General features: G+C 40.1%; 1 protein-coding gene across 2 annotated transcripts in view; it reads right to left on the bottom strand.

The window, feature by feature from the left end:
* Positions 1-15,553, bottom strand: part of HCF106 (Bacterial sec-independent translocation protein mttA/Hcf106) — a 35,920-nt gene extending 20,367 nt beyond the window's left edge. The window contains exons 1-4 of one of the 2 annotated variants that reach the window (XM_077385831.1): positions 15,251-15,553; positions 12,171-12,292; positions 2,789-2,848; positions 2,483-2,615 (exon numbers count right to left, since the gene is read on the bottom strand). In XM_077385831.1, the coding sequence (XP_077241946.1) occupies positions 2,483-2,615; positions 2,789-2,848; positions 12,171-12,292; positions 15,251-15,464 (529 nt within the window). In that variant the 5' untranslated portion in view covers positions 15,465-15,553. The remainder of the gene's footprint in view (positions 1-2,482; positions 2,616-2,788; positions 2,849-12,170; positions 12,293-15,250) is intronic. The other variant, XM_077385832.1, reaches the window with a different exon arrangement.

Here is a 15,553-nt window from a genome sequence, read left to right as displayed (position 1 = left end):
CTCTGTAAGTCACTCCATCCATCACTAACAATGTCCACGCCTTTCCCCCTCCACGTGTCTCTAATAGGTTGCAACAACCTATCAATATTAGCCATCTCTTTGAAGTAGAGTTGTCCTAAGCAAGTTGTACCCTGGAGGCAAATAACTCGAAAGTGCATTGTTGGCGGCAAAAGTGTAGGAACTAGCATAGTATGGGTTCCTTGCTAGGTGAAAGGGCAAGCCACCGGAGTAAAACATCCTAGCAATCTCGGCATGTAGTTGATCACAGGCCGCCATGTTGAAAGCTTTTTCAAGTGCACTCACACTTCCACTTGTCTTTCTCTTCTTCAAATCATAAATTGGAGCCACAAACATACTTGTGCAACCCAATGATCCACTACACGATAATGGCGGCAATGGCACTTTCTTGGGAGCATTTTGATTCGTAATCTCCTTGGCTTCTTCCTCCATCCTTTGCATACCAACTAGATCAGTCATCTTCACTTTAGGACATGCTCTGATTCCTTGTCCGGCTATCTTCAACAAGTGTGTCATAACCCTTGTGTACGAGCTATTAAAATTCTTCTGACAATAATTGCACTGCCACTTCACATTCCCTCCACCTTTAGGATCTGTATCAAATCTCGACACATGCTTCCACAAAGGCTTTGAAGCATCTCCATCGGTAGGAGGTGTCACACTAGTACCGGATGAAGACATTCTTAAATCTATTAAAAGAACAATGAACAGATTATTGGAATAAAATATACAACAAATTATTGAATAGATATATAATAAAATATATATTCAATGAACAGACTATTAAAATATAGAAGACCCAACAAAACAAGGGACTCTCAATTACACAAATTGAATGCAATGGAATGTAAATAAGCCAACAAGCCAACAACAATAAATCAATAAGCAACAAATAAGGCAATAAGCCGACAACAATTATCACAGTATAAAAATATCAAATGAACAAGGCCTAAATGTGAGCCCCAAACAGATTATTGGACTCAAAATTAAACAAAATTTTGAATCCAATAATCAGTTTTGGACTGTCAATCGGTTGACACAATCCCAAATGAACATTTAGGCCCTTTTAATTTTGGATTTTTGCACTTCTCAAACCAACTTAAGTCCAAAGCTGATTATTGGACTGAAAATTACAAAATCCAAAACAAATAAGGCCCAATAATCTGTTTTGGACTAAATCAATTTCAAAATCCAAAAAAAAAAAACAGAGAGACAGATACAGAGAGAGAGAGAGAGTAACAGAGAGAGAGAGAGAGAAATAGAGGCTGAGAGAGAGTAGTAGCAGAGAGAGAGAGAGTAGCAGAGAGAACAGTTTTGGGCTCCCAATCGGTTGTCACAATCTGAAATTAATAGGGCCTAAAGCCCTAATCCACTAATTGTGTGCCCATAACTGATTATTGGAGTTAAAATTAATCATAATTTTCACTCCAAAAATCAGCTCTGGGCTCCCTGAAATGAACAGGGCGGCCTAAAGCCCACTAATTAGTACAGCCGATTGCCAGCCCTTAGGCCCTCTTCGTTTCAGATTATGACAACTTATTGTCAGCCCAAAACTGAGCCCAATAATAGGCTTGGAGCTCACAATCAGTTGCTATAATCTCAAAAGAACAGGGCCTAAACCAAAAATGGGTTTAGGGAACACAATCAGTTGTCATAATCTAAAAAAAAGTAAAGAAATTGGAGAGAGACAGAGAGGAGACAGAGAGAGAGAGAGAGGGGTTTACCTTTGAGAGATAGAGAGAGTCCGGTGAGAGTGCGAGAGAGGCAGAGTCCGGACTCCGGAGAGATCGTCACCGTCGAGAGAGGGAGAGAACGAAGAGAACGAGAGAGAGAGAGAGAGAGAGAGAGAGAGAGAGAGAGGAAAGATAACCTAGGTTAAAAACATGTGTTTTTTAACCCCCCTCCCTCTTTACTCCAGACACCCTCTTTAAAATGGAATATGTTCTTTAAACATAACCCCCCCTTTTTTACACCCCAACCCCCCCGTATTTCTTTTTTAAAAGAAAAAAAACCTTAAAACGTGTCAGGTACGTACCCAGAACGTACCCGACACGCACCCAACCTGTACTTTTCAAATTTTTTGAAAAAAATAATTGGGTGCGTACCTGGTACGTACCCGGAACGTACCCGAGCATACCCGTACCGGATATGCACTCGACACGGGTACGGGAGGCAGTTTTGAGTACGAATGCTTCCTAGGTCAGAGGAGTTTTGATTGACTTGGTAGGGGAAAATGCAGACTCGGACAAGAACTTGGCCGAGGAAAAAGGGAGTCTAGTTAGGTGCATCAATAATTGGCTCAGGGAGTTTATATAGAAGGATCAAGACATACAAGAAAATAATAATAATAATAATAATAATAATAAAACAATATCTAATCCTTTGCTAATAGCCTCACTTAATATCTCAAGCTAAAAAGTAAGTCATTTGTTGCCTAAATTTGTTAGAAAAAAAAATCACTCACTCGAGTTGACCTTGGCCTGTGTATTCGCATTCACCTTCAAGGAGCTGGGGTCAAAATCACTCCTAGTTGAAGTTGAAATTTCATCAAGACCAATCTCCCGTTCAAGAGTGGTCTTAAATTCCCTTGATACTTCCTGCATCAAAATAAACATAGACAAAAAAACTCGCCATTAGATAACAATCAAATAAGTATCATAATTTGCAGCTGAACTAATTTGGGCCTATCAATCCTTTACAGAGCATAAATAACTTGACAACGATCTTTTGATAATTTGCACAAGGAGTAATTAACTTGAACACCACCTACCTGAAGCTCTCTAATTGTAGGTTGAAAAGCACGCAAAGTCTTTCCTAAATTCCGAGCTACCTGCATTTAGATAACTCAATTGAGAGGTTGAATATAGGTCTGCTCTAAAAAAACAAAGACAACTGAATTTGTTGGAATGTAGAAAGCAATTTGCATTGTTTGTAATTGAGGACTCCAAATTAAAACTTCCATGCTTTCTTGTTTGGTGTAACAGGCAACAATTGTGGTGCAACCACTTAACATGGGTCTATTCTTCCTAAATGATAGTAGGTTTCTTGGTTGTTGACACGAGGAACGATATATGGCTAATCTATTTGTAATTTCTTGTTTGTTGACGAGAGAATGATATAATGCTTTAGTAGATTTATTCATCACTAGCCCTCATTAACAACTAATCCTTTAGTGAACACATAGTATTTGTTGTTGAGATATATTCTTAAACGAGTTTGCCATTTTCTAGTCTCCCGTACAGAATGAAAGTCAATCACAATATGTTTTGTCCTGCAATGAGAGAGGATTATGAAACAATATAATAGCACTTTAAACACAAAAGGTTACTGTATTCAGTGTTTTCATCTGTTAATCCTTCAGATAATTTAGTCTGATTTATGCATTGTTTTGGTGGAATTCTTTCATTTATTTCTGATGTTTTCTAGATTAAGAAAAAAGATAAGGGCCATTGTAGATGGCCTTAGTGGCAACTATTGTGATTACGTTTAATTATCTATATCTAAAGCACATAGGTGTGGGGTTGGAGTTTAACCTCCACCAATTCTATTCTTCTCCCTTTCCTCACTTCTCGCCTTTGGCTTTCTCTCATTCTTCTTTCTTACTTCTTTTTCTTCTTCTCCCATACGAATTTGATGTGCTTTTAAACAAAATCAAACGTGAGACCTATCTAAATTACCTACAGGGAAACGTGCAATTGGTTGTAGATGGGTCTATAGTAAAGTATATACCTAATGGAACTATTGAGAGGCTGAAGGCACGATTGGTTTCTAAAAGTTATACATAGACCTTTGGTATTGATTACTCAAAGATTTTTAGTCTTGTTATTAAGCTCAATTTAATCAGTGGTTATCTCTATCGCCACCAATAAAGATTGGCATTGTGGCAGTTTGATGTGAAAAATACCTTTCTTAATGTTTACTTTGTTTTGAATGCGTCCCTTCTTCATGGAAACTTAGAAGAAGTTTTATACAACCTCTAAGATATGTTGCTTAGGTGCAGTCAAATAAGATTTACAAGTTGAGAATGGCTATCCACGGTTTGAAGCAATCTCCTCATGCTTGGTTAGAAAAGTTTAGTTCTACTATTACTAAGTATGGGTTTCGTGCTAGCCATTTGAAGCACCTAGTACTTGTGTTAAATTATAAAAGTTTAAATAACGCCATCTCCATCAGCTTAAGCTTTTGGAGTAACGGGTTGTTTCACATGATATGAGAGCCAAAGGTCCTGAGTTCAAACCTCCTGGATAGCAAAAATCCACATGCAATGGCCAAACCCAAAAGAGGGGCCACATGTGCCACGTGTAGGCCAACCCTAGAAAGAGGAGCCACATGTGAGGGGGAGTGTTAAAGTATAAAAGATTAAATAACGCCATCTCCATCAGCTTAAGCTTTTGGAGTAACTGGTTGCTTTCACAACTTGTATAGACAAACATGCAACTAACATTGTGATTCTAACTGTCTACACAGACAACATTGTTGTTACAAGGAATGATCAATTCGATGCAGTGAAGAGGTATTCACTATAGCAAGTGCAGACCGTTGATTTGGGGCAGTTATGGTATTCCTTGGCATTGAAGTTGCTTGGTCAAAGTTTGGTATCAGTCACAGGTGAAGTAGGTTATTGATCATTATGATGGGTGTGAAACCTATTGATACTCCTATGGATCCTAATGTAAATTATTAAAAGATCTGAGACACTTATTTGAGGACTCTACAAGGTATCATTACCCAGTTGGAAGGCTCATTTTGGTTGAAAATTACACATCCTAAGAGAGGAAGAAGAAAAGGAACGTAGAGGATGGAAAGTCTCCACTAGCGAACTCCCATGTAATATGATGTATATATAGGCCCAAAGTAGGGGCAACAAGGTAAAAAGACTACAATACCCTCACTATTACATACAATGCCTAAACTACCCTTTACACTCTGCAACACTCCCCCTCAGGCTGGAGGGTATATACTACGGAGCTCCAGCTTGTTACAAATAAAACTGTAATAAATAACTAAAAGAACCATACAACAAAAAAGACAATAATCTCATACACACAGCCAGCTTGGTACAACAGTCCCGCTCAAGCTAGTGTGGCGAATACATAATGAAAAACAAAATAAAAAAATAGCAACGGTCATAAGAGTACAGCAGCGAGATCAATGGCCATAAAAAAAAAAGCAGCTCCCCCTGAAGCAGCACTACTGCGATAGCGATCATAACAGGACCTTCCCCTAAATGAGAGCAAGCCGAACAAATTTTCATACCAACGAGCAATGGAGGCGCCTCGGCAGGAAACAACAACGATCCAACGAGCAAAAAGGTACACCAAAGGTGCACACATGAGCAACGACAAAGTAACACGAGCAAAGATATCAGCTGAGCAGCATAACGCCAATAGAAGAAGAAAAAAACAACCCGGAAAGGTGATCAGAACCAACCAATGGCGGGAGACACCACGTTGCCCTAGAAAGACAATTAACCCACGACGAGAGACACCATCGTCTGGAGAGACAATCGACCAACTACGGCGGACAGCACGTCGCCTGGAGAGATAACCAATGAACGAAGGGGGACACCGTCATCTGGAGAGGCAACCAACCAACGATGGGGGACACCATCGTCTGGAGAGACAACCTACCAACGACGGCAGACAGCATGTCACCCAGAGAGATGACCAGCCAACGATGGGGTTCACCGTCGTTTGGAGAGACGACAAACCAACAACGGGGGACACCGTCGTCTGAAGAGATAAGGCCGACGACGGACAGCCGTTGCCTGAAGAGATAACCAACCAACAATGAGGGACACCACGTCGTCTGGAGAGACAAGGCCGACGGCGGACACAACGTTGCCTGAAGCGATAACCAACCAACGACAGGGACACCACATCGTCTGGAGAGACAAGGCCGACGGTGGACAGCACGACGGGGGACACCACATCGTCTGGAGAGATAAGGCCGACGGCGGACACAACATCGCCTGAAGCAATAACCAACCAACGATGGAGACACCGCGTCGTCTGGAGAGACAAGGCCGACGGCGAATAGCATGTTGCCTGAGGATAACCAACCGACGACAGGCGACACAACGTCTTCTGGAGAGACAAGGCCAACGGCGGACATCACATCGCCTGAAGAGATAAGGCTGACAACAGACAGCACGTCGCCTGCGGAGACAAGGACGAAAGTCACGCTAACGGCCGGACATATAGACAAACAGTAAGAAGTGTATTGCAACGCAAACCAAGATGAATGGGTAGAACTACACAAAGCAACTACACACGCATGTAGAAGAACCAAACAAGAACACAAAGAAACAACCAACAAACAACCAGCAGACAATGCGAAGAACTGACAATGCAAAGACGAAGCCGCCAACAAGGACATGAAGAAGGGACCAACCATAGAAGGAAACAACTAAAAACACGACGAATGGTGAAATACATCAACTAGACAAGAAAAGAGGACCACCAACAAACCCCCCCCCCCCCCCTCTCGCGCAAGACTACATCAGCCTAGAGACGACAAGAAGACAACATTACGTCCTTGGAACTACATGACAACACTCCCCTTCAAGAAGAGGCCGAAGGCCTTCAACTAACAACCAAAAGATGAACTTCAAGACACAACATCTCTCTTAGACAGTTCATAAAACAGTTGGGGTGAATCGTTGAGATCAAGATAAACGTCGTAGAAGACCAGAAAATATAGAAAAGAGAAAAATAAAGGGTTACGATGGAGTTTGGATTCAAAAGAGAAAGAAAGGGAGGAATACCCATTAAGAAATGAGGAATAGGTGGAGGAGACACCCAAAATGGGTTACCGCAACAAGAGAGAATCTAAGATTTTTGTTGTTCTTATATCTTTTGTTTTTCGTTTTTTTTTTTTTTTTTTTTGGGGGGGGGGGGGGGGGGGGGTTGGGAGGATGATTTACGGCACAAATGCGCAAACAACACACAGCGAGAGATAGAGATTTGCGAGATAGGGAGAGAGATTTGAGGGATAGAGAGAGAGAGAGAGGGTTGGCGCAAATGCGAGTGATTTTTAAGAGAGAATATAGGAAGAGAGGAATGAGGGTTATGGCAACCACAAAAAAACAGATTTGGGTTTTGCGCAAAAATGGCAAAGAGAGAGATCAAGATGTGAGAGAGAGAAATTAGGGATTTGTGGAGAGAAAATAGGAAGAGAGATTCTAGGGATTTAGTAAGTAGGGAAAATATGGTTGGATTTTCAGCAAACCCATAAAGAGAAAAAAAAAGCATGAAGAGATGGAGAGAGAGAGAGAGAGAGAGAGTATGGCGTGAAAGAACTCTTTGTCTTTCCTTCCTTTCCCTAGGATCTTTGCTCTGATACCATGGATAATGGAGATAAGGTAAGAGAAGAAGAAGAAGAGGAATAGAGACGATGGAGAGTCTCCACTAGTGAGCTCCTATGTAATATGATGTATATACAAGCCCAAAGTAGGGGCAACAAGGTACAAAGACTACAATACCTTCAATACTACACATAATGCCTAAACTACCCTTTACACTCCTCAACAATAAGACTCTGAAGGTTGATCATTTGTATAACCATAAGTTCCTCATCGCTGATCATTGTTGTATGTGTGGAGGCAGGTGAATATATAGACAATTTATTTCTTGGCTACAAGATAGCGAGAGATGTGTGGAGCCGGGTCCTTAAGGGATTCGGGGTGTCGTGGGTGTTTCCTCTCTGACTGTCTGATCTCCTAGATAGTTGGTCTTTTGCGCCTTGTCTTAGGAAAGGGAGGATCCTTTGGAGGGTAGCGCGTCTGGCTAGTAAATGGGTCCTTGGAAGAAGAGGATGCTCGAATATTAAAAAACAGTGCCAACTGCCCTACTATATTTATGTGAAGGTCATTTCTCTTATTATCTCCTAGGTGAAGATTTAACCTTGATTCAAGTTCTCCTTTAGCACAAACCTAAGACGGTGTTGAAAGGAGATCTGCTCAAGCAAGGGTCAAGTGTATCTCTCTCAGATGGAGTCATCCAGATCCAGGTTGGCTAAAGTTAAATTTTGACAGGGCCGTCCCATAGCTGATTGTTGATCTTCTTAACAGATTACGAAGCTATTATTGTATGATTGTACCACTGAAATTATCAAATGGACTGAAAGATTCAAAAAAAGAAAAATTAATTGTTGAATACAAAAAAAATTAAAATCTAATGGCTGAATGGACCACATAGTTACAAAATCGTGAACACACTTGAGACCTATCACATTTCAGGGGCCCCAGGCTTCCGGACAGGATGATGAGCTCGTGAGTCAAAATATGTTTGTCAGCCTCGAAAAACAACAAATGTGAAGAATGTAGTTGGAATTTTGGTGATTCCCAAAAGTAAGCTATACTGAGAGCTCGTTTTCATTTTTCATATTTTCAAGTTGAACACCGGAGAAAAAAAAGACTTATAAGCCAATAACTAAGCATGAATAATTAAATATATTTGACATGCAATGAAGAGAAACTTTTGCTTATTATTAATACAATATCAGGTAACATCTTGTAGATGGAACTCACTACAACTAGATGTTAGATTAGTTGTAAAACCCCGAGCAAAATCGCTACACGTTGTGGAAGAATTAACCATGTAGAACAAAAAATTTGCTCTAACCCAGGATTCCTAGGGACTAATTGATTTTATTGTGATTAAATAAACATAAATATAAATACCTTTATGTAGAAAAGAACTCGTCCGCTTGATCTACTCCTCGAAAATTCGCCGACGATCTAATTGACGCGAAACCGCAAGTTGAATCGATGGATTCCTTTTGTTGCATAAAGGATCTGTGTACAACTATTTGTTCACTTCATAACCTGATCTAAATCAAATTATATTGTGGGAATATGTATTTTAATCAATGGAGCTTGGTTGGATAATTGTCTTTGATCTAGAAAAGACAAAACTAGTTGATGGAATTGAAGGAGAAGAAGAAGAGAAAGACTTTGGGGTGTCTACCAAATTCCAGCACATGAAATTATGGAAGAGCTCTTGAAAACTCCAGTCATATGTCTTATATTTATAGAATTCTCAATTTCAATATGCACAATCTAAAGTTTCTAGAGAAATCTCAAAAAACATGGAAACTAGCCACAATTGGAAGCTCAATTGGGCAAAGCAAGCTCCAACTGGCAAGCAAGCCACTCCCCATTATGGAAACCCATATAGGACGTCCAAGGGGGCTTGGCTTGCTACCCAAGCAACCCTTGGTTGCCCCATGTGGCCCCAAGTTTCCAATTTTTGGTTTGTTGCCTCTCTCTCTCTCTCTCTCTCTAATTTCACATGTGTTGCTTTAATTTGAGAAAAACAAATCAAGCCATTATATTCCAAATATAATTTGAATTCCAAATTGATAATGGCGCACCACATGGGGTGTGTAGCAATAGGTCCCACCCAAATTCGTCCCATGTGGGTCCACTTATCCAATTCAAATTCCTATTGCATTTCACATTTAATTCCCAATTAAATTATGCAATCCAATCATATCCAATAGGATTAAAGCTCCAATATAATTTTATGATATTCCCAAAATACCCTTATGGTTGATACTTAACTATTTTGGCATTTTCAATGTATCCCATAGTACAAATACACTATACATTGTGTATATCATTTGAATGCATCCAATGCCACGAAACTAGTTCGTGTAAGCAACCAAATAAATGCGGGACCTATATCTAATAGATAATAATAGGTCAATCGAGTAGTGAGTGGGATCGTAGTATGGATTCAACGGTAGATCTTGCAGAACCCACAAGTGGGCCCCACTGTGATTATTGATCCGTAGCTAATGCTACAATTGCATTGAGTCAGTGGCCTCCATCAGGACGTAACCCTAAAGATAACCGTCAAATCATCATACCCCTAATCACATCAAATGTGCAAATCCTTTCTCCAAGTCCACATCTACTAAGTTGAGTCCTACGGGGGGTGGTCATCAACTGCCCCCTGGACTCACTCACGGTATACCTTTCAGTGAAGCAGTGTTGGCCCGCAAATGCATTTGCTAAAAACCATTTCAAAACTTATTTTGTGAAATCCTTTTGATATACACTTTATCAAATCCACTTGGCCAGGTATTTTTCTAGGCCTACTACTCTGACCAAAACCGTAGATGTTATCCTATAAAATAGGTGGAGAATTCTATATCGGGTATCACTATTGACCTCGAAGGTTTGTCCAACACTCCAGTACTACCCTCTAGTGACTTCAAGAGAATGACAGTTAGATAGACCAAGAATGATAGACTCACCAACAGACAAATATGACCCCTCAGGTCAAAGGACATGTAAAGGGTCCTGCCTGGTAGAATAGCTCAACTGTCTCATGTCCACAAGCTATTCTAATGTGATCCTGTTCAGTACGCAATCTCATTGTCATACCCATTCTATCTTGCTTAGGGTCCACTACCCGAGTGATTGAGATAAGTCACTCCACATCTCGTGCATGTTGGCAAGACAGATGCTAGTTGTATACAGGAGGAGATGTCCAACCTCAACCCCAACTAGGAACTATTAAGGTCTGCAAAGAATCGGAATCCTATATCTCCTTGCTCCTTAGGATCTGTGAATCCATGAGCATGGGTTTCCTACGTTGCTACCTAAGGACAAATACGTGTCAATAACAAGTAGCATGTCACACATATTTAATCTTTTAGTTACCCATTAATTGTCATGAAAAGAAACTTTTATTAATTAACATGCGAAATATACTGGGTTTTAGGACACCAACTCTAACCCTAGAAAGGATATCACATTCTCGATTAGGATTTCTTGCATGTCTTTTTAATTATTGACTAATAGTTCAAGTAAGTTGGGCTTGGCACTGGACACAAAAATGTGTCAACATCAAAAGAAAAAAAACTTATTATTGAAACTAGATACAAACTGTGTCAACATCAAAGACAGACATGAGAAGTTGCATGATCTACAGAAGACAATTAGCATGTTATACATGTTCTAAACTTCCACCGAATTTTTGGCCAACATGTGCTGTCTTCAATGGGGACCGAAGTCCAAACTGAAGTCAAAGTTCAGACCGAAGTTCGAAGTTTGATTCCTTATGGTGTATCCACATAACCAAAGCCCCCGTATATTCAAGAAATATTAATTTCATTCTATTGATAAAATGAGTAAGTTGAAAAATAAAAGAAATGTCACGATCATCAACTTTCAAAACATGTGAAAATATCTATGTTTGGAATGAACCTTACTGTTCTAGAAATGTGCAACGTTTGATCATGATAAACCATTATAGATCATAGTTTTGCTTATGTGATGGTTTTTATAAGGGTATCTGTGCTTATTTTAGCATTTCTTGAAGCTTCATCTTACAATTTATTGCAATTAAAAAAACAATATTTATCTGATGCCCTAAAACCAGGGGGAAAACACAATAACATTTAATCCCAAAAGCTGTGTCGACATGTGCTGGTCATAAGGAAGCCTTAGAGAAAGGCAATAAAGAGTTTACGAAGATAAGATTTATATTATTTAGTTATTTTCTAATATTATTGTTCTCATCTGTCTTAATATAGGGAGAAGATACTTCTGCCTGTTTCGTTTTGATATCTTCCACCCCATTTCGCATTTGTGTCATTGTCTGTTGCAACCCTCAATGAGTAGTATGAACCAATGAAGGAGTCTACCTGGGTGATGAGGGATATAAGATACCAAGAAACAAGGTGATGGAAGATATCAGCACCCTTAATGCAACTTGAGAGGGTTCTGGCAATTCAAAATTTGCTGTCCAGGAAAACTAAATTATTTCTAAAAGTTCCATGGGGCAGAAGGTTAGTGATTAAGAAACACTGGACTACCGATTTTGAACCTAAAGAAATGGAAAAATCCTACACATGTAGGAGTTAAACCTCCAGCTGAACTGGATGAGGCTTTCTGCCTCAATTTTGAGGTTGTAGACTTGTAGTTCAATCCCCACCTACTAAGAAAGAAAAAAGAAAAAAAAAAGGACCTCCCACACAAACAAAGAATTTTGATATTTTAATCAAATTGCAGACACTTCGAGATATTAATCTGTGTCCATATCTTGAGCAATAAATCTAAAATGCTAGGATCATTATATATTAGTGAAGAAATAGACAAAGCATATCTTCAGCTGTCTTGACATGGATAAGCAGCTTACCTCAGCAAGGCCTTTGGGCCCAAAGACCAACAAAGCCACTACTCCAATAACCAAAGCTTCTGGAGCTCCAACCCCAAATAAAGAAGCATAAACAACCCTATCTCTGCAGTTTCCCTTCTTTCCTACAGCACAATAAATACAAATACAAATACCAAACAAAGGCCCAATTTAATAATAAGTACAAAAAAGCCAACGAGTATGTTCCACAAAAACTAAAAATTCAAACCAGAAAATCAACATAAATCTTAGACCAAACAAATCCCCAACTTCTAGGAAAAATAAAGATGCAACCATATCGTTGGGAAAGTGTCTTTTTCCCACAGTTCAGTGGGGAACTGAAATAGGAAAACCTAGGTATAAGAGATCTTTTCTAAACCTACGAAAGAGTGTGCGGTAAACAAGAAAGGGAGAGAGAGAGAGGGAGGAGGGGCGCTTTTTTTCTCGGATTCCTCTTGGGTTTTCTCTAAGGTTACTCTTGTTTACGATCTTGTTTGAGAGGACAATGGAAAGGGTTGTGATTTGCGTGTTTGCAGGTTAGTCGTGTGTAAACCTTGTATTTTGTTTTTCACTTAGTGGAAGATCATGTTCTTGCCCATGGACGTAGGCATCTTGGCTGAACCACGTAAACTCTTGGTGTTCATCTTGTGGCTTGGTTTCTTGTTTTACTTTTCCGTTTACTAGTGCACGATCGGATGAGATTTGCCCGAAGGATTTTCTCAACATGTGGTATCAGAGCTATGGTTGGAGAGGTCCTTGAGGCCGAGTGGAACGGTGATTGGATCATGGTTACAGTGATCGTTAGAGGGTAGAACGATGATCCGAAAGATTCTCGTTAAAGGTGGATCCCTATAACGATAAGTGGGGAGTAATTTGAGATAGCAGTAAAATTGATTTCTACCCAGTTCAACATAGACAGGTTTGACGGAAAGGGTAGTTTCATCTTATGGCAGAAGAGGGTGAAGGACATCCTCGTTCAATAGGGCCTAGCCAAGGCATTTAAAGGAAAGGATGGAATGTTGGAGGAGATGCAGATCAGGTGGGAAGACATTGAGTCAAAGGTAGTCAGCAAAATTCGACTATGTCTGGCGGAAAACGTTATGTTTAACGTTATGGAAGAAGAACCGGTGCTTAAGTTATGGGAGAAGTTAGAAAAGCTTTACATGTCAAAAAAGCCTTGACCAACCGATTGTATCTGAAGCGCCAATTATATGGGCTGAAGATGCAAGAACGTGGGACCCTTATGAAACACATGATTGTGATCAACGGGCTGGTGGATCAACTCCACAAGGTTGATGAAAAGATGAAGGAAGAAGACAATATCCTATTGCTTCTTACTTCACTTCTTGATTTGTACGACAAATTGGTGACTACGTTATTTTCCGGTAAAGATACAGTAAAGATGGAAGAAGTCACGACGACTAGCTTATCAAATGAGGCCAGGAGAATGTCTAATCAAGATGTTGGTTAAGAGCATAGGTTGATTGTTTGTGGGGAGAATCGAAGAGGAAGATAGTCTGACGGGGGATCAGGAAAAGGAAGGTTAAGATACAGGGTCGGTGGAAAGGGCGTGCAATGTTATCCTCACAAGGAACACGAAAACATCGAGCAGGATTGTCTGAAGCAAGTTGACAAGTCAGAGAATGGTGCTACAAATACGATGGTGGGAGTAACGAATGAGCAGAGCAAAGTAGTTAGAGGCGTTCTCACAGTCTCCACAGGTAATCACAGTTATCATGATGAGTATATTCTAGATTCACGGTGCTCTGTTTAGGTATGCTCCAAGACGGAATATTTTGATATGTTCAAAGAGATAAGAGCAGGTGTAGTGTCTTTGGGTGATGGGTCAACTTGTGACATCACGGGAATCGAGACGGTGAAGATCAAGATGTTCGATGGAGTGATTCGTAGTTTGGGTGATGTGCCATATGTCACAAAGATACGGAAGTATCTAGTTTCGCTTGGCCGATTGGACTCCAAGGGTTGTAGCTATTCAGCTGCAGGTGGAGCCATGAAAATCACATGTGATTGTTATCAGAGAGATGTGTGGCAGATTATATCTTCTGATTGGAGACACAATGACTAGTGTTCCTAAGATCTCGATGGTTAGATGGCAACAGAGTAGTGGCATGTGCACACGTATAGTCACTTTCGTAGTTGGTGCAAAGACGGGTTTCCAAGTTGCAGACAATGGTGAGAAGATGACAATTCTTGTGCTAGGGAAGACGGGTTGATATCCCTCTCCTGGGTTGACTGGGTAAGTCAACGGATTAGCAGTTACACATGTGAATTGGCTGTGTTGATCGAATGATGTGACGTCAGAACCAGGATGATTCGATGGTGTGTAGCGGGTACTTTAGGTCAATGGTGGCGACATCAACGGATAATCTTCATGTGTTCGAAATTGGAAAGTCTTCTTTAGGTTTGTGGAAAACAAAGGTATAAGAGATCTTTTCTAAACCAACGAAAGAGTTTGGCGGCAAACAAGACGCGCGCGCGAGAGAGAGAGAGAGAGAGAGAGAGAGAGAGAGAGAGAGAGAGAGAGGTTTTCTCTCAAGGTTACTCTTGTGTACAAACTTATTTGAGAGGACAATGGAAAGGGTTGTTATTTGTGGGTTTGTGGGTTTGCAAGTTAGTTCCGTTATACTCCTTGTATTTTGTTTTTCTCATGGTGGAAGATCGTGTTCTCGCCTGAACGTAGGCGTCTTGACCAAGCCACATAAAATCTCACTGTCCATCTTGTGACTTGTTTTCTTGTTTTACTTTTCCGTTCACTTGTGCACGGCAGATTGGATTTGCCTGATGAATTTTCTCAACACATACAATGAAGAAAAAACCCAGACGAAGAATACCACTACGACAGGCTGTAGCATAAAATTAAACTTAAAACAAATGAAAACATGAAACATGCTAATCCCAAGAACAAGTTAAACCCAATTGAGAAAAAAAATGAACAATCCACCAAAAAATACTCAAAAAATGCAATTTGATAGATCAAACAAAGCCCATTTTTTTCTGAAACAAAAAGGAAAAAACTCAAGCAAAAAAAGGGAAAAGAAAAAAGAGTCAGATGATAAAAGTACCTTTCTTCCTGGTTTCATGCCTAATTGAGATACCCAGATGTTTCAAACCATTCCAGGGTGAAACCAATCCACCCCACTTGGGAATTAATGTGAAAATATGAGGTTTTGGGGTTTTGGGATACGAGATAACAGAGGCAGAGAAGGAGAAAATGGTGGATTTTCTTTGGATAATACAAGTAGAAATGGGAGTAGCAGAGGCCATGCTTGTGGCCATATACGATACAAAGAGATGGTGTTTTTCCTATGCTTTGATTGTGTGGAAGGAGGGGAGTAAAGGGTAATGAGAAAAAAAATGAAGGGTCC

The sequence above is a fragment of the Tasmannia lanceolata genome, unplaced genomic scaffold, assembly GCF_043159265.1.
Source record: "Tasmannia lanceolata isolate RefF3 unplaced genomic scaffold, GAP_Taslan_0.1 ptg000007l, whole genome shotgun sequence".
Classification (NCBI taxonomy): domain Eukaryota; kingdom Viridiplantae; phylum Streptophyta; class Magnoliopsida; order Canellales; family Winteraceae; genus Tasmannia; species Tasmannia lanceolata.
The sequence above is the reverse complement of the archived record's forward strand: the minus strand, read 5'-3'. Positions and strand labels throughout refer to the sequence as shown.